Source organism: Tetrao urogallus, assembly GCF_951394365.1.
Source record: "Tetrao urogallus genome assembly, chromosome: 1".
Classification (NCBI taxonomy): domain Eukaryota; kingdom Metazoa; phylum Chordata; class Aves; order Galliformes; family Phasianidae; genus Tetrao; species Tetrao urogallus.
Window position 1 is genome coordinate 135532550 of NC_136813.1, and position 19661 is coordinate 135552210.

A 19661-nucleotide genomic window follows, 5' to 3' on the forward strand; every position below is an offset into this window, starting at 1 on the left:
GTTTTTCTGTTTGTAAGAGTAGAAGATTAACCAAAGCCTTAGTTACTTGCCAGTAACTATGTGGATCATTGATTCCGCTGAGTTATTTATCTTGACCCTAAAAATGTTGTTTTGCTGCTTTTTTTTTTTTCTTTTGTGCATGAATTAAATTGCAAAGACAATTGTATACTCAAGTATACAATTGTGATATACACAATTGTATATCACAAGTCGTTTCAGTCCACTGAAGAATTGACTACTTTAGAGGTATATTACAAAGGTGTGAAAAGGAAGAGTCGAATACTTAGCAAGGAGAGAGAAACAGGGATGGCTGAGGATTTCAAGTTAAGAATTAGGCTTTGATTGTCTTTGCCAGCTGCAAAACTCCTTGTTGGCAGATGTTTTACTAGTTTAAACTGATTTCCTCACTTTGTAGGTAGTACTGAAAGTTGAAGAGATCTTAAAGAGGAACACAGAGGAAACATGTGGATGGGGTAGCTTGGTGGTGGCTTCTTTTCATTGATGGAAAGAGGACACAGTAAACAAGAATGTAAAAAGGAAATGATAGGCTGTGTTCTTTGTCTCTTCACAGGATGTGAAGGAGTAGAAGCTTGATGTTGTTCATCAACTTCAAAAGCTTGTAACTAGACTAGAGGTAGAATTAAATGTGAAATTCTCTGTAGGTGAATGCAATTTGTTTTCTGTCTTGTCTGATATTGTCGTAAGTGCTAGTAACTGCCATCAGATTCTGATTCCTTTAATTCTGAGCACTGATGGTTGTTGTCACAGCAGTAGCTTTTGCAGTAGCTATTAGTCACTCTTCCTTTCTTCCCCCTCACCTTCTGTATACATAGTTAGATAATTTTTCACTGTCTCTTGGAGAAACAGGCACTATTTCACTATTAGATGTTTGTGAATAAATGGCTATCTACATAATCTTTCTTTTTTGTACTTCAGATCTATACAGATTTCGATGAAATTCGTCAGGAAATAGAAAATGAAACAGAAAGGATTTCAGGAAATAACAAGGTAAATACTGAACTGTCTATCTTTGTCTTGGTGTAGATTCTCTTGCTACTGAAAGCTTTCTTAACCTGTTCTGACATCTAAAAGTGAAAAGCACTGAACTGTTCTAAAGAAGAGATAGCAAGCAACATTACTGTGTCTAATGATTTTTTACTGTGTTCATGAGTCAAGTTATTAAAGCTAAAAGAAAACACAGAGAATTGTTGTTGCTTTACTTCAAAACTTCCACAATAATCCTGTAAAAAATAATATTAAACTTGCTTCCACTGTTTCCATATGCATTCCTTCATGTGTGATTATAAAATCAAGTATTGTGTTACTGAATATCTGTGTAATTACTTGGGTTAGGACAATCCCAGGTATTTATACAAACTGGGAGAAGAACTCCTTGAGAGCAGCCCTGTGGAGAAGGACTGAGTGGATACAACTGTTTGTGAGGGTGGATAGTGATAGGACAAGGGGGAATGGTCTTAAAGTGAGACAGGGGAAGTTTAGGTTAGATATTAGGAGGCAGTTTTTCACACAGAGGGTGGTGACACACTGGAACAGGTTGCCCAGGGAGATTGTGGATGCCCCATCCCTGGAGGCATTCAAGGCCAGGCTGGATGTGGCTCTGGGCAGCCTGGTCTGCTGGTTGGCAACCCTGCACACAGCAGGGGGTTGAAACTGGATGATTGTTGTGGTCCTTTTCAACCCAGGCCTTTCTATGATTCTATGGTTATTGTATGAAATAAAGCCTTTTATGCATTATATTGAGGGGATAAAAGGCAACTGCTAAATACAAAGAAATTGGTTGGCAGATGTGGCTTTCTTTTTTCTTCCACCAAACAGATAAGATGCATGATGGAAGAAATGTGTTCTTTTGTTTATATATGTATTATTACAGAGCTTCAGATTTGACTTTCCAAAGTGTCATTTAAGTAATTTGGTACAGTGATTAACTTTATTGTACTGTGAATACATTTCTAGGGTATCAGTCCTGAACCAATTCATCTTAAGATTTTTTCGTCTAATGTTGTGAATCTGACTCTTGTGGATTTACCAGGAATGACAAAGGTAAGACATGAAATGCTCTCCTTCTGAAAGCACTGTGTTTTGAAACAAGGAGCTTTCGTTTGATCTTAAGCTTTGTTTTGTATTGTTAGATTAGTATTTCAGTTCTTAAAAGTTGTTTACATCTTCCTTCAGATAAAGTAGTTGGCTATATACGTTTGAGATATAACCATCTTCTGGTGTAGGATTTAGGTTTCTGGTGCTATTCACTGTTATAGTGACCTTTTTTCATTCTTTTCTTTTTTTTTTTTTCTTTCTTTTTTCCTTTCTTTCCCTCTCTCTTTTCTTTTCCTCTTTCTCTCTTTCTCTCACTTTCTTCTTTCTTTTCTCCCCAGAGGGAAAGGGAAGAGCTGAAAACTTTAGTTAGTGACCTAACATGGGAATAAATGTACAGTTTTGAGTAGTTCTGCACTATATTTTTTTCCCCCTAGGTGCCTGTTGGTGATCAGCCCAAAGATATTGAACTTCAAATAAGAGAACTAATCCTTCAATTCATCAGCAACCCAAATTCAATTATTCTGGCAGTCACAGCAGCAAACACAGACATGGCCACTTCAGAAGCACTTAAAATTGCACGGGAAGTGGATCCAGATGGTAAGCAGCAAGAAAAAGTAGATCTTGTAATTCAGCTTCAGCTTTATTTTAGGATTTAATTAAAAAACAAGCAAATAAACAAAAAAACAAAACAGAAGTTGTTTGAGCAAAAAGAAGTAAGGAAAATGTTACTTAATTTCCTGGAAAATACAATTATTATATTTGCTTGAAGATTTCCAGTTTCAGTCTCTGCAACTCAGAAAAAATTGTGATCAATTAATATCTTAAGAGCTTTTTGACTTACAGACAGATCAGAAAACTATTTTAATAGTCCTACAAGCCACATCTGTTTTCAGAGCAACAAAATGGCATTACAGAATATTAGTGGTTTTGAGATTTTTAGTAGTGTAATCTGTTAGGATGACTTCATGCTTCATTGTCAAATATTTTTGCTTTTGTAAGAGAAAATACGTCATCCTGCAGTAATAATTATCTGTTTAGATGTTACTTTAATGACTTGTGGTGAGAATACAATTAATATGTCTTCTTAGTATCCATTTTAGTGTTCCACGTTTGTATGACAGAACTGACTGCTTTGTTTTAATCTAAAAAGGATCTAAAAAATCTAAAAATAAAACTTTTATATTTGCCTAATGACTTTGAAACAAAGCTGAAGCTGCTATTTACTAATAAATGGTACTGTGTAATTTGAAAGACTATGAAAGTGTATACTCTGAACATAGGTATGTTGAAATTAGGGAAAAATTTTGTGTTGGTATGCTTTCCCATCAAATTCTTCTCATAGAAGTAGTATTTCTTACTGGCTTTCAAACTACAGGTCAGCTTTGTGTCCACAGCTTCGAGGGAGAATCTCTTCCCTTGTTTTTCTCTTTAGTCAGATTGTCCTGGTTCCAGCCAGCAGAGCTTTTCTTTTTCATTTATTCCTGCAAAAGCGATCAGCTGTGTTTTTTGGATCACTTCCCAAAATTCTAAACTTTAAAGATCTGAAATTTCAGGTCATGTTGCAAGCTTTGTAGGCACAGTAGCATGCAAAGAGAATTTGAGTGACTGTTTCTCCCACAGCATCTAAAACAACAAAAGTCTAAAAAATCTAATCTAAAATCTAAATTAAATAAATCTAAAATTCATCTAAAAAAACAAAGTTGTTTTCACTCAGAAAACATTGAGTTACATATTTGACAAAAATCTGTTTCATTAATCTCATGCTGCTTCTTCAGACTCTTGGTACTTTTGAGAATGTGTTTGATGCACAGTGACTGAAGTGGTCCTGTTACCTCCTCTAGCAGCTTCTCCAGCAGTAGAGGTGCTTCAAAAATAGTTTCATTATGTGAATTGCCATGATGTGGTGTTACATATATCCTAGAAACGTGTTCAGTTTGCTCACACTTACAGGTCCCCTGCCTATTTGCCTTAAGTCTTCTCCATAAATGCTTTACAGCAACCTCACATACTATTCAAAAATATTTATTACATTTAGCAATTATACAATTTCAAACTGCATGTTTCCTAAATCTTTAACCACTTATGCATGGGGAGCAATATGTGCTAAATGGTTATTTTTCTACGCTTTTGTTAATAAAAGGCTCCAGGTAGATGAGCACCACACATTCTTGTGCTGGTCTCTGCTGGTTTGATCTATTACATTTTATGCAATTGTATGAGAAACTTTGTCACTGCTGAGCTTTGATGAAGACAAAACATCCCTGTGAGTGAGTTGTCCTTTTGATAGGTCGAAGAACCCTTGCTGTTATCACAAAGCTGGATCTCATGGATGCGGGCACTGATGCTATGGATGTGCTCATGGGCAGAGTGATTCCAGTAAAACTTGGCATCATTGGAGTAGTGAACAGGTCTGTCTGGGCACATTTACACTATTTTTTCACTTGTTTAGCCATGGGTATGAATTTTAAGAGTAAGGTGACTTGACATTGAAATAAGCAACCAACAAACCTGTTTCTTACTTTTCAAAAATCTCTGTTGTTCTTCCCATCAACCAACTGCTAATTTAGAAGAAATGTCTTTATTTCTTTCTAGAAGAACTGTAGCGTTATTTCTTCCCACTATTGATTGATTGTTTTTTCTTCCCAATATTGATTGTTTTTTTTTTTAGCTTGAGGGATGTTTCTGATCAGCTATTCACATTATTGCTAATTCAGCACTAATAGATACTATATATTAGGGCTAAGCAACTGCTAACAGCACAGTACTGTCTTTAGTACGTGTTCACTCTGATCTTTTGCATCAGCTAGATCTAATCTCATGTACTATAAAGTTTTTTGCTTAGTCTGTGTATGACTGCTACCTGTACTGATTTACTACCTGTGCTCCATGGGATAGTAGATGAACCCCTTCTTTATTGACCAAGAAATAGGAACAATTGTCTTTTTTCTTGTCTAAAGCAAAACTCTGCTGGTCAGTTGTCCTGTCAGGCAAAAAACAAGCGTGAATTGTTTTTTGAATGTTAACTAGTGTGAAATTATGTCTTTTAACTTCAGGAGTCAGCTGGATATTAACAATAAGAAGAGTGTAGCCGATTCTATTCGTGATGAATATGGTTTTCTTCAAAAGAAGTATCCCTCCCTAGCCAATCGAAATGGAACTAAATATCTTGCTAGAACACTGAACAGGTATTATATTAAAAAAACCAAACAACAAACAATTGTGTGTGCTTTTCAAGGTATGTTGAAATGTAGATTGATATATGATATATGTAATCATTTATATTTACCTTTCCTTTTTACTTTGGTGTTGTACAGTGAAACAATAAGGAAAGCTCTGTTTGGTTCCAAATTCAATTTCTGAATTTACTGTAATTTCCCTGAGCAAATGTTTTCCTTTGTTGGTTATTTTCTGTCTCATCTCTCTTTTGATGGAGATGATAACACTGAAATTCCCTCCCTCTCACAAAGGTCTGTTTTTTATTTTTAGACTACTCATGCATCATATCAGGGACTGCTTGCCAGAACTGAAAACCAGAATCAATGTTTTAGCTGCTCAGTACCAGTCTCTGCTTAACAGCTATGGGGAACCTGTTGAGGACAAAAGTGCCACTTTATTGCAACTTATTACCAAATTTGCTACAGAATATTGCAATACTATTGAAGGAACAGCAAAATACATAGAGACTTCTGAGCTGTGAGTAATAAATGGTTTTCTGGAATTTTGACTGTGTTTAGATCGAGCCTGTAACTCTTGCTGACTTACACTGGCAGTAATAGTACACTGGAGTATAATGTAGTTAAAAAAAAAAAAAATATATATATATATATATATATATATCTATCTATATATATATATATATATATATATATTTAATATATATATATATATATATATATAGTTTGAATGTAAGTAATTGTAAAAAAAGTTCATAATGAGAGCTTTTTTTGTTCTTTACTAATTTCATTTACTTTGCTGTTTCAGATGTGGTGGAGCCAGAATCTGTTACATCTTTCATGAGACCTTCGGACGAACCTTAGAATCTGTTGACCCTTTAGGTGGCCTTAACACAATTGATATCCTGACTGCCATTAGAAATGCTACTGTGAGTGTTACTCTGTAGTTCTAAGTGCTGTTCCTGTATATATTGGATTCAAAATAAGGTCTCAACTAATTCATGCTGCTTCAGGGCTTAACAACAACTGAATGAGTTTATGTGAATACGTTGAATCCTCCTTTTTGTTATTTCAAGAGAAAAGTACAACATTCAGATTTGCAGCCTTTATCAGATATGGAATAAGTTTAAGAGAAGTGCTTGCGTGTTTCCGTTGTGAATAGGCTGAAATTAAGCTTAGGCCCAACTTTGGCAACCCTGTACTGTTACGTGTATGAGAAAGTGTGATGAAGGACTGCTTATGCACTTGTTTTGCATGAAGCACTTCTGTGTTAGCTATGAAGACTCAGTGTGTGATCTGCAGGCTAGGACATGTTCAGATATTTTCATTTTCTATAAAGGATGTGACTCTTTAGTAGTTTAGTATTTACATGATTGGTTTTGTTGTCAATGTGGGAATCGATGTTGCTAAGAATTCACTGTAAGTTTACTTTTAAATGTTGCAGTACAAAGAATGTTCACTTCTTAGAACTTGACTGAACAAACAAGTCAGCTTTTATATTGCGTTTTGATTGGTGCAGTCAGACGGATGTGTTTTGTGGTCAGTAATTATTTAGACTTGGAATACATCAGATACTTGCAGCAATGAAATGTGTGCATGCTGCTGTCCTTCTGTAAATCTAACACAGGATTTAGTGGCTGATAAATTGTATTGATCTGCAAGGTCAGCGTTTGGGATAATTTAATTTATGACACAGTGACACTGCACCCAAGTATATTTAAAAGCAAACCCAGCTGTCATCCAGTGAGAATTGTATGGCCCCTAAACTGTGCTACTTCTCCTGTCTGCTGAAAATTAGGAAGAGAATGTTTTAGTCTTTGTTATAAATTTTATTTAAACTTGGATCCATAAACCTGAAAATAATTATAAGATCAGGTAGAAATGCTCAAGATTTGACAAGGGTGCTGGTTAATCATTATTTAACACTAAATCAGTCTTACAGGCATTTTCTATATGTCTTTAGTCTGTAAACCTTTTTTTGTTTCAGTATTCTTATAACAGGTATTACTCTTACATTGGCAAGGCCTGTTCTGAGTGTTCTGGGTGTGAACACCGTGACCTGATTTGTTATGGGCTTCACCAGAAACTACTGAATATAAATACCTCGTTTTAACATACAATTTCACAACTTTTACCATCCTTTTAAACTAGGGTCCCCGTCCTGCCTTGTTTGTTCCTGAAGTTTCATTTGAATTGCTGGTTAAAAGGCAAATCAAACGTTTAGAAGAGCCCAGCCTTCGCTGTGTGGAGCTGGTTCATGAAGAAATGCAAAGAATTATACAACATTGTAGTAATTACAGTACACAGGTAAAAATAACGTGTTTGAATTATGTTCTAAATTATTGGGCATTTCCCACTCTTCTTTCCCTCCTCTCCCCATCCCCCAACCCCCAAAAAACCCCAATGTCTTATCAGTAAATGTTTGTTTTTAGGAGTTGCTGAGGTTTCCCAAGTTACACGATGCCATAGTTGAAGTTGTAACCTGTCTTCTGCGTAGAAGGCTTCCTGTCACAAATGAAATGGTAATTTTTCATGTTTTATAATGTTGCTGGAAAAAGTGTTTTCTGGACTTTTCCTTGATGCTTCTATCTGCTTTGTAATGTCTGGAACCCAAATTTTTGAAAGAATCACAACTCATAATGGTGAACTATTTAATAGCTACATTGTTTGAAGCTTGTAGTACAGAAGAAGATAGATAAAAAACAAAAGGATCATGGTAGGGTTGTGTTTCATTTTTTTCAAGAAGGTCAAGGTAAAGCGTTGTTTTCACTTTTAATGGCTTTTGGCAAATGAGAGCTGATCATTAAATTTCTGATATGCTGCTTGTTGGAGATCAAGCATACACACTTGTACAAAGTATCTTTATGTGAAAAGCAAACAAAACTTTTATGTGCAAGTAGTGCAGTGTTTCTCACTGTGGCTTGTGACTATGTTGTTTACACTTCTTAAATTGCCGAGTTTATTTATTTCTTGCTGAAGGATGGTTAGCTTAATAAAGCTAACAAGTTAAACTGATACATATTTCAAGAAAAGCTGAATATCTGAGTGTGTTGCAGTGATAGACTGAATTCCTTTCTTGCTTTCTTCAAGGTCAGAACTTCGTGTCTTTGGGGCAGTAAGAACAATCTTTGGTTAGGGACAGTTACAATGTATTGTACTCCAGGCAATTAGAATATCAGTGTAAGTCATTTTTCTTTGCTACCACTAGACTCACTGAATTTCTGTGAATATCATTTCATTGCAGGTTCACAATTTAGTGGCTATTGAGTTAGCCTATATCAATACCAAACATCCAGATTTTGCTGATGCCTGTGGGTTAATGAATAACAACATAGAGGTAAGAAAATACATTTTCATCAAAAATAAGTCCAATATGCTTAGTGAAAAGTGGATAAGTTGAAGGATTTTCTATGATCACAGGTTACATCTTGCTCCAATCTGTCTTATCTTTTGACTTTTCAAATGAGAATCTAAATAACTAGTGGCAGAACAGACTTGTCAATTTTTCTATGAAGCATAGTTGAATGTTTTGAAGTATGGAGGTTTGATTATTACAATGGAGTGTACACTTTGTGATCAGCTGATGTATTAGATTTATACTGCATGTTATGTTCAGAACCAGTGGTTGATATTTTACTGAAAACAGTTCTGCTTCTGTGTCTTTCTAAAAATAAGATAGGCATCAGAGAAGTGGCTATTAAATGAAATGTTTGGAAGAGAGACTTTAAAGAAATATAGTTTTACAATTTCTGTAGCCTTTCTGTTTTGCACGCTCAATTTTGATAGGTAATCTCTGTTGCTATCATAATCCTATAGAAGCAGTTGCTGTACAAGTGTGGTAGATGGAATTCTTTCCCAAAGTCCTATTTTCATTGCAGTATTTCATCCATCTGCATGAGAGCTTGCTAATATTCTTGTGTTCACTTGTTAATCCAACACATTTTTTTTAAATGCTTATATTGTCATTTCTGATGGGTGGTTCTAACCTCTTGCTTTCTATTATATATTTTGTATTGACTGGTTATGCAATTGATTGAAGAGCAGTCTACCAAGGTAAATTCTAGTTCAGGTACAGTGTCTGCACAAACTGCTGTGAGTATGAGAATTAGGACTCTGTCAAGTTGAACATATGAAATTATTGTTCTATTGTGTGTTAGCTAAATTAGTTCTTTTTCCAACATCTTCCTGAACAGGACGTTGAACGTTTTGAAGAAACAGAGCATGTAAAACATCTTATCTTTATTCAGTGGAGAATCAATTACTAATTTCAAGAAAAATCAGATTTTAGTTTGATCTGATCGCTTCAAATTCTGTTTTGTTGTGAAGTCAATGTTTCCTTTTTGGCTAATCAGAGTAAACTATGCTGGATGTGAAATTAAATCCTTCCAGCTAATTTTGAAGATTTAATGCTTACTGAAGGTCGTAGGGAATCTATGCTGAGCCAAACCACTTAGCTTTGATGCTGTTTTTTAAAGGCTCTGGTCTTGATTATGAAGAGTGTTGCAAAAAGTTTTGCAGAAGCTTTTTATGTTGAAAATTTACTTTTGATCTGATAATTGAAGTGGTTTTATCCAAACTGAGGCTTTTATAGGATCGTAGTATAGTTACAAAGCACTAGCTGAAATTCAAGTATCAGTGTTTGTTTGTCTTTAAAATTTGAAGTCATCTGTAACATATGAATGTTGGATGTGTATTGAGACAGAGCGATGCATAATTGAAGTCTTGCTGGATTATTTTTAAAGGAACAACGGCGTAACAGGTTAGCACGGGAACTGCCTTCTTCTGTGCCACGAGACAAGGTGAGTAAATGTTGATTTTTTTTTTTTTTTTTTTTTTTGTTTATTTTCAGTGTAATGCATTCTCCTTTGATCTAATCTAAATGCTGGAAGCTTTGATGTGCAGCCCTAGTAACACGCTGGGAAGCTTCCAAGTATTGACTTTTTTTCTTTTGATTTCTTGAGATTGAAATAGAATGCTCTTTCTTCTTCCAAAGATGCAGATTTTTGGGTTTTAAATCAAGGGTTTCTGAGGACTTACCTATAAATCTATATTAATATTACAAACATTACTTGAATGTCATTTCAGATGAGGCCTCATGTTTGCAGATAGAAAATGTTTGCAGATAGTAAAGATGAAGTCAGAACATGAATGCTTATATTTAAGGCTGTGACATTGATACCAAAAGATAAACAACTGATTTAAAATATTTATTGTGCCAGCATAGTGACCTGTTTTTTAAAGTCACTCTTAAGACTGCAATTTTAGTGCAGCCTTATTTTCTTTGGGAGCAGATAGAGGAGATAAAGTTGTTAGTGGATTGTCATAATCCAGTTGTGTACAATCTTTGGAGCTTGGATACCAAGCATCATGAAAATGTTGCCTTGTGGAAATAGGTCTGACAATCAGATAGGATTTCAGACAGTCGTGCATTTAGTATTATGTGAAGGATTTCACATTTGAATGCACAGAATATGGTTTAAGCTTATGTTTATAATAAGTGTTAGTGGAGCAGATAGAAATCGATTCTTTAAGTTCCTTAGCTTAATAAGTATGATGAAAGTCTCAGAGCAGACTTCAATATTACTGTCTCTAGTCTGTAGAAGGCAGCTGTGATGGATTAACCAAGAAGGTTAAGGCAGCTGTCTAGAAATTGCTTTCAGTAGTGTTTGTTCTTCTTTTAGTTGACTTCATATTTAAATTATCAGGGTAGGAGCTGAAATGAAATTGAAGAACAAGATAAAGCAGAAGTCCCTTACCTGTCTTGAACATGCTTTTTTCTCCATTTACATTACTGTTTTCTTTTCTGGATTATTAAAAAAAAACCCAACACATAAATATATATATTAGAAGCTAAAAGTGCATGAATGTGCTAGGTAGATTTGGTGGTCTTCAGTTGAATTTTTTTTTTCCCCTGCATTTTTTTTTTTACCTTCTTTAGTCTACTAAAGCTCCAGGTGCATTGCCACCTGCTTCCCAGGAGACTGTTACTGCTGCTTCTGCTGAGGCTGATGGCAAGGTCTGTCTTGATTTTTCCTATAAGCACTGCATGCCAATTGATGTTGTGGTGCACTTCAGGTACTCCAGGAAGCAGTCTGTGTTTAGTTCTCTGTCCCTAATAACAAGATGGGTGTAGACTACATTACATTTCACGACTTTAGTATGCACAGCGGTGGGTAAAGATGTGCAACTAGTTGGCAAAGCCACTGCTTTCTGTTTAAACTCTTGGTTGTAATATGTTGTTGTCAATTGCTTGTTTGGTGCAATGGTACTGTAATCCAAGTTTTTCAGCATGGTTGTTAAACTGCATGTTTTTGATGTGTTGACAGTTGAAGAAGAACAGAAGATAAACTAAAAATGTGAGTTTCCTGCTTTCTGCAGGGAATCCTTACAGGCTTTGTTAAAACTTGAGCCCCCTTGTCTGACTTTAACTGTTCACTTCTATGCGTGAAATGTATTCTGCAGTGGCTTTTTGCACTTCAGACCTGTTGCCATGTAAAATAACAGCTAAGTGCTGTAAAGACTTCTTTGCTAATTGCTTTCATTGGAGTCACAGAAGATGGAGTGTCACAAATTTGTGTAGTAGGAGTAACTAAGGAGACTCAGGCTTTCTGCTTTACTGTGTATTTATGTTCTGCTTCTAGTGCATAGCTGTCATTTCTGTCCTCAGCAAAGCGGTTAAGTCAAAATCTAGACATTAGTAGAACTTTAACTATGATTTTGGTCAAAGTTTTATTGGTTCTGATATGCTGCAAACAACTAAAAATAAATTGGGATCTGTAATGAAGTTAGTGTTGTGACTGCAGAAGTTGCAGGAAACTGCCAAATTTGGTTTGTGTTTCCCACAAAGCTTCTTCTTTATTAAGTGGTGTATACTCTGGTGCTCTGTTTCTTATGAAAGAATGTAGCTTTCTGAAACTGCTTTGGAGATAAAGCATGCTCTACAGTAATACTGGATGGGAGAGGTATAGGGATTTTTGCCACTTTAAATAGCTGTTTTAAAATCAGAAAAAAAGTAATGGAGCTTTCCTTATCAATGGCCATCTGTTATTAATGGAGGTTCATTTGAATTCTTATAATCTATTTTGTATTTCTCTGAAGAGCAGTGCAATTTTATTAAGACTACTTATGTGCACGTTTCAGTTGGGTTTCTTCCTCATGTGTACTTCCTTTGCCATTCCCTCACTCTTCAGACCCAAGATCAGCCTGTAGGGGTGGTTTAGTTATAAACACAATAAATGGTTCTACCTCAACTCCTCCTATTTCTGAAGGAAATTGTAAGTAGTAGGTTCAGAGCCTTTAGTGACCAGCACTGAGATTACCTTGGTTTTTTTACTGTATGAAGTAAATAGAAAAGCTGCTAGGCTTATGGGAAGGTGCAAAACAAAAATTAACACTGTCCCACATGAAAATATTTTTTTTTCTTTTAATACTGATCTAATGTGTACAATCTACTAATATTTTTCTCCCATGTTTTCTAATCCGTAAGAACTGAGTATTACATCCTCTTCTCAGAAGAAAAAAGTCATTCTTTCCCTGGAAACTTTACTTCCCAGACAGTGCTATCTTTGCTTCCAGAAGATGGAGATTTTTCTTTTATTTGTTTGGTACCAAAAAGCTTTCTGTAACATGAGATCTGGCCACACAAATACATTCATAGCTTTGGTACCTGGAAACATAAGCATGCATATATTTCATTTATTTCATGAGCTGTTACTGTAAAGAACTTTGGTTTCTATACAAAGACTTCAAATACACTGAGATCTTTCAAGACCTTGTGGTGAATCTTGAAACTTAATATGTGTTTTCTGAATGATCCTGATAGTGTAGGCTACATTACTCTAAGGATACGTGGTAAAAGCCAATAGATTTAGGAAGACTGTGTTTCAGCAGTGATCTGTAAATGGTGAAGCTTATTTGTGCAAGAGATTTCATACCATTTTTAGGAAGAATGCGAGTTTAAAAAGTCTTTCATTTTAGGGATATTTTACTCTCATTAATGGATTGAAAGTATCCTTCTAATTGGTCTCCCACAGGCAAAACAAAAGTGGGGGCTGAGAAGAGCAGAATATGGAAATAAAAATACACACATGAAAATCTTTTATTGAGTCTTTCTTACCAATAGCTTACTAATAACAAATTTGATCTTGTTTGTAGAGTTCAAGTTTTAACTCTGACGTTTTTCTCTGATGTGTTGTTTGTGCAGGCTGCTGCTGGAGCAGGAGATGTATCTCAGGAGTCTGGAACGGGCAACTGGAGAGGAATGCTGAAAACCTCAAAAGCAGAGGAGGGATCAGCAGAGGAAAAACCAAAACCTGCTGCAGCTCTTCCTGCTAGTCCTCAAAAAGGACATGCTGTAAACCTATTAGATGTGGTGAGTGTGATGGAAAGATGCATACTTCCTCTTTGCAGTTAAGGCTCGGGAAGTAAAATATATGAATTCTCTATGTTGTGACTTTGCTACTAATATATATCTTCATGAATAATGGCCACTATAGAAAAAGGGAGCTCTGGCCTCTCTCTTTTCCCTTTGTTAACCTTTCTAGTTTCAGCCTACAATTTGGGATAATTGGCTTTCTTTCACAGAAATTTCAATTTCTATGAAGTAAAATCCTTATCTAGATCGCTTCTAAAACAGAAGCAAATCTCAGCTCGTCTCAATTCAACTGCCTGTTCATTTTTGCTGAAGTTGACATTTTTCATACCAGAGGAAAATTTAATGATTTAAATTAAAAACAAAAACAAAACAAAACAAAAACAAAAAAACAACAACAACAGGAAAAAAAAAAAAAAAACAGATGAAGATTCTTAAAGTCTTGGCCGAACTGACTTCCTTTCGTGAGCTTTAAAAACTAAATTGGTTGGTGCCATCTGACCTTTCAGTTTCAGAGATCTGGATTTTGATGTCTCTAGGTCAATAGCAGAGTAGTGTTGCAAGACAGATGACGTGTATCAAATTATCAGACTAAAAGAGCAATAGTTTGTTTTGGTCTCCCCCAGTGTAAGTTTTATTTATCTATACAAATAAGCAGAATGTAACTTGAGGTATCTTTTTTTTTTTTTTTTTACATAGCCTGTACCTGTTGCACGCAAACTTTCTGCCCGTGAGCAGCGAGATTGTGAAGTGATTGAACGACTCATTAAATCTTATTTCCTTATTGTCAGAAAGAATATTCAGGACAGGTAAAACATAACCTAGATGTGTTTAAACCATACAAATGTTGTGGTATTTCAAGCATCGTATAATAATCTTGCTTTTCTATAAAACTCACTCCTCACAGCATTAAGAAGGCTGAAGTAGTACTTGGTTTTTTTCTAACAGTTTTAATTATCCGTTACACTGATGTATGAGGTTCAGTTAGTTCAATTTAGGAGGTGGCAGTTTTTCTAACGGATGATGAAGAATTCAGGTGGATGATTTTCAGCAAATAACTGGAATGAACTCTGGGTGTTATGTAGCAGTGGCAGAACTTAGCTTTGATGTCCTTTTTGTTTCAAATAGGGACTGCTGTGGCTAACCCTTTACATTCTTTGCAGTAAATATGCAGCAAAAATGCTATGCCAAGTATTGCAAATTTGATGCATTAAAACATCCTGACCTACTTCAGAAATATTTTTAAGAAATGTTTTAAACACTGTACTCATGTCCATCCCACATTGCACTTGCAAAGCAGATTCATTCTCTTATTTGGAAGATTCAGAGCTATGCTGGGATAGATACCAGAGTTTTGCTTTCACTCTTAGCCAGGCGACTCCCAAAATATTTTAGATTTCTTAAGTTCTTCTTTTAGTAGAATTTCAAATGCATCGGCTTGAAAAGAGGATGCAAAATTAATTATTTTACTATTAATAGACCTATGTAGTCTCATCATGATTTCCCAGAAGTCACTCCACAGCTGAGCAGTAAAGAGCCTAAAAGCAGTAGAGCATAATGGGGAAAATTCCCAACCGAATGTGGGAGTATGATTCCAATGATGTATGATTGGATTTAGCAGTGTGGGCACGTGAGATCATGTGGAATTACTGCTCAGTGAGTCATTACTGACTGTATATGTCAGATCCCAGACTATTCTAGTTGTAAAATATTACTTACAGTGTTGCATCAACACTGTTTGTTTAAACTGATATTTTTTTATTTATCAATTGGGAAGGACAGTTGATATTTTCATTGTCAGCTGCTGCTATTCTGATGAAATAACCCAAGGGGCAGTAATTTGACTTTTGATCCTCCATTTATATCCTTAGATTCTTGCACTGTTCTAGTGTAGTGATTTTACTTCCACCTTTTCAGAAAAGTACTCCTACACATACCTTAAGACCCCAGGAAGATCAGGTGCCAGTAGTTTCAGTACTTCTATTTATTTTTTTCCCAGGAATTTTAGCAGCATGGAAATCCAGAGCTAAAACCATGGTTTCATTGGGGGGTATTGTAGCCCAACATAGAACTGAAACATGTTGCTTTACAGATTCTGTACCCTTTTCCTGAAGGATTGTTCTTGAATTGCATTGATTGCTTGCTTCCATTCTAAATAACACATTTTGCACACTTCAAATCCATTTGCTGTTGTAAATTGCCCTTATGCTGTGTTGTCTGGTATTTGAACAGGGATCCTGCAGTCAGTGTTGGATTAAGATCAGATATATCAATCCTTTCCTTGACTCTTTCCTTTTGCGTTTCCACGTAAGGTTGATTCTAGGGTGACATAGCCTTTTTGTCATGCCTAGCATAGTGGAGATTTGGTTTCTGGTCCTTTGTGGGGAAAAAAAGTAACTTATTTTTCATGTACTTCCTACACTATATATTTATATACAATACAGCCATCTCATGTGGAAGACATGAGATGTTTAAATTGCACAGGATACTTTACTGGAGATAGTAAGCTTTTATATATGTCAGTGGTAGATTCATGGTAGTTTGAGCCAAGGTTCTGTCGCTGCTTGCTTATGTTGTGAATTCTTTGATGTAGGCCTGGTTTTATTATGTCCTGAAGAAACAATCTTTATGTGCTTGCAGTGTGCCAAAGGCAGTGATGCATTTTCTGGTGAACCACGTGAAAGACACTCTTCAGAGTGAGCTGGTGGGCCAGCTGTACAAATCCTTGCTGTTGGATGACCTTCTGACGGAATCTGAAGACATGGCGCAGCGCAGAAAAGAGGCAGCTGACATGCTAAAGGTATTTTAAAAAGAAAAAAAAGACAGAAAAAGGTCAGGGCCTTATGGGAATAGTTGATGAAGCTGAAGCCATGTAAATGTAATGGTAGATTTTGTTCCTGATCACTTGCTCTTATTTAACTTTCTCTATTGTGATCAGTAGTTCTTTTCTGGGAAATTGATTACAGTCTTTTAACTATTGTTCCCATCTTCACACAGTCTACAGGCCAGTGGCTAGTGGATCTAGAGTTCCATATAGTATAAGCAGAGGAAATGTTGAGACTCAGTTATCATGACCACCGTGTATGTCTGTATCAATGAATTTGGGACATACTGGTGTTTAAAAAAACCTCCTCATCTCTTCATTATATAAGTTATGTGATGTATTAGTCTGCTACAGCTGAAATGCTCCTTAGGACTGACCTATTTAGAAAAGAATGCCTCTCAGATAACAGTGCAGCTTCACTAAAGTAGCAAGAAGTGTTTCTCTCTTGTGAACAGCACAATCTGTTCAAACAGTGCACATTTGAGAGATCAGATGCCCTGAGATACTGCTTACCCAAGATGCCTGTAGCAAGTTTAGTCTTTGCAACTGTATGATAAAAGTACTTGAATGAGGAGGGAAAGTGTCTTAACTGTAAGCTTCATTGGACCAAAATTATGATCAGTATTAGTTGGTATTCTGAGCGTAAACCAAAACAGTTTAAATTTCTGAAGTTCAGCAGGCTAGACTGTAGAGACTGCACCAAAATACAGAAGTAATAGAAGTGCAGTTTCCCCCTCTGTTTTATGGGGGATATTCAAAGCATTAAAATTGTGTATGGTGAAAAGATCTGTTCTTCTTGAGAATTTATGTATTTATACAGATATGAATCATAAGGTAAGCATGTTACTGGGAACACTTGAGCATCTTAATGTTGCTCAGAACGGCAGTGAGTTCTTTTCACTTATAACCAGAAATGCAGTTTTAAAATAACTCAATTCTCTTATCTATAGAGAGACAATTTAGTTATACCTTTGCTAAAATCTTAGCACTATCTTCTGTTTCGTAGTAGTTCTCACTTGCATGATCTTTGCAGATGCGAGGTTCCATAGTTGCTTATCAGTGTCCTTCCAGGTTATCACCACTAATGAAAACGACTGGCTTCGATTTAAATACTAACATCACGCTTTCTGACTGCCATCCTTGCTTCCTTCAGAAATCTCTTCAGAAATACCAATTAACATCGGTGTTTTTGTTTCTCCATGCACAGGCCTTGCAGCGAGCCAGTCAAATCATTGCAGAGATTCGGGAGACACATCTTTGGTGAAGACGGTACCAGCCACGCTATTTATATGCGTTGGAGGTTACACTGACTTCAGAATTGCTAGGCATGGTATACGGAGTAGAATTTTTATTTATGAACTCTTATCTGTGTACTGCAACTGTGTAAATCTGCTCATGTAAAGACAGTTGGTTTGATTTGCAAACAGAAAAATACGCTGTATTTTGCAAAATAAGTCGTATTTAATCCACATAATAAATGGCTCTAAATGTTTCCTTACCAGCTTTCTGGTGCAAATTAAAGCAGACCAAGTCTACTGTCTCAGTGACAGGCTCATTTGAACTTGGGGAAAAACACTGAAGTTCCAGTGCCTGACTTGCTAAACAGGTTGCCTGTGGTTAAGATGGACAGTGTAGTCTTGTGGCATAGTTTTAAGCTGCTTTTACAATAGAAGTTTAAATACTGTGAAGAGGAGAGAGCACCAAGTATTTTCTTTCATGACTATATTGCATGCACTATGACAGATGGAGGTGTCAATTTTATAGCACAGTAGAGATGTCTACCGTATTGCTACGTGTGTGTCCCCATTTCTTTCCGAATGTTAAAAACTGCAGACAAAATTCTGAACTTCATTTAGTGGAGGAGTATCATGTAGGATGAATCAGCCTGGAGCTTGCAAACAAGTAACGGCCTACTGACAAGTGGCTGCCAAGTTGTTGATGTGCACTGGAGCTTGCATAAAAATGCTGGGGGTTACAATCAGGTACAAGAACACCTTCCCCTTTCTTCCCCTTGGGACCAAGGCCCTGGACCATCCAATAGTAAATTTGTTCTGGCACAACTGAAAATAAAATAAAATAAAATAAAAATGGATTTCAAAACTGTTACGGGATAGCAAGTGTTTTTTTCAAAAACAGATAAAGTTGGCCAGGGAGAAGGGGATCCCCACAACTTACTACCAAACTTTGGAAGATAGGACAGTATGAAAGAAAGCCTGCGAGATTGGAATATTTATACTAGAGATCACAGTTACTTGTAAGGAAAATTGTACTGTTAGTAGTTTTTTTTTTTTTTCTTTTTCTTTTTTTAAGGACAATCACATCAGGAAACCTTAAGTTGGTAGTTATTTTCTTCTGATTGTAATTCATGCAGTCAAACACTGTTCACGCTAACCTTTAAAGGATAAGCATTTTAATTTTTATGAATAAAAAAATTATTTAAATTCCAGCCAGCACACTTGCATGTACTTTTCAAACAGATCTACTTTTTTGTATACAGTAAAAAATGTGTACTGTGGTTGCTGATATTTTATCTTTAACATGACTTGCATTTGAAAAATGAGAGACAGCTGTTAACAGCCATGGTCTTCTTTTAGGATGTTGGGCCAGTACCGTGAGGTTTTTATTCCTCTCTTCAGTTCCTCTCTCATTTCATCAATTAACAGAAACTGAACTCCTGCTGTAAGCTGCTAAAAATTAAAAATTAAAAAACTGTTAAGGTCTCAGTTTCTGACAAGATCTGTTTTAAAAATTTATTCTTTCACATAATAATTTTGAGTTTGGCACCACTATAAACACAAGGAGTTAAGTCTCACGTGCAATTCTTGTTATTTTATGTGTTATCTGAAGTAGTTCACACAGGACATAGAAATGTAATCTGTATTTTTAAACAGCTTAAAAAGTCACAATGTTTATGTTACGTATAATGAATATAAAGGAAGTAATTGTAACTTATCACTTCTTATTCAGGGATGGTAGTTCTCAGATGTAAGAAATGCAAGTGTAATGAAGTGCGAGCCACTTCTCAAGTGAATTTTAGCCAACAGTGAAAGCTTTTAAGAATTTGGTCAAAAGCATTACATTTGTGGTTGGAATTCCCCTGGCATCTCCTTCCCTTGTACTTTTGGCATCTAAGAAATGTTTTCAACAAAATAGAACTGTCCCTAAGTGAACCTATGTTTTAACTCCCAAATGTCAATCAGCAGTCTGTTGTCAAGGGATATTCTGAATTACAAAGTTT

The 19661-nt window shown here is 35.8% G+C and overlaps 1 protein-coding gene across 4 annotated transcripts in view; it reads left to right on the forward strand.

Moving 5' to 3' along the window:
* DNM1L (dynamin 1 like) overlaps positions 1 to 17687 on the forward strand; it is a gene marked incomplete at both ends in the record, with an annotated part of 34367 nt that extends 16680 nt beyond the window's left edge. For 2 of the 4 annotated variants that reach the window (XM_079549744.1, XM_079549745.1), the window contains 16 exons: positions 937 to 1008; positions 1975 to 2061; positions 2490 to 2652; positions 4343 to 4463; positions 5109 to 5240; positions 5542 to 5748; positions 6037 to 6157; positions 7380 to 7535; positions 7661 to 7750; positions 8473 to 8565; positions 9971 to 10027; positions 11167 to 11244; positions 13432 to 13599; positions 14299 to 14408; positions 16240 to 16399; positions 17631 to 17687. In XM_079549744.1, coding sequence (XP_079405870.1) covers positions 937 to 1008; positions 1975 to 2061; positions 2490 to 2652; positions 4343 to 4463; positions 5109 to 5240; positions 5542 to 5748; positions 6037 to 6157; positions 7380 to 7535; positions 7661 to 7750; positions 8473 to 8565; positions 9971 to 10027; positions 11167 to 11244; positions 13432 to 13599; positions 14299 to 14408; positions 16240 to 16399; positions 17631 to 17687 — 1872 coding nt within the window. The remainder of the gene's footprint in view (positions 1 to 936; positions 1009 to 1974; positions 2062 to 2489; positions 2653 to 4342; positions 4464 to 5108; positions 5241 to 5541; positions 5749 to 6036; positions 6158 to 7379; positions 7536 to 7660; positions 7751 to 8472; positions 8566 to 9970; positions 10028 to 11166; positions 11245 to 13431; positions 13600 to 14298; positions 14409 to 16239; positions 16400 to 17630) is intronic. The other 2 variants (XM_079549746.1, XM_079549747.1) reach the window with 1 other exon arrangement.
* Between the last annotated feature and the right edge of the window lie 1974 nt (positions 17688 to 19661).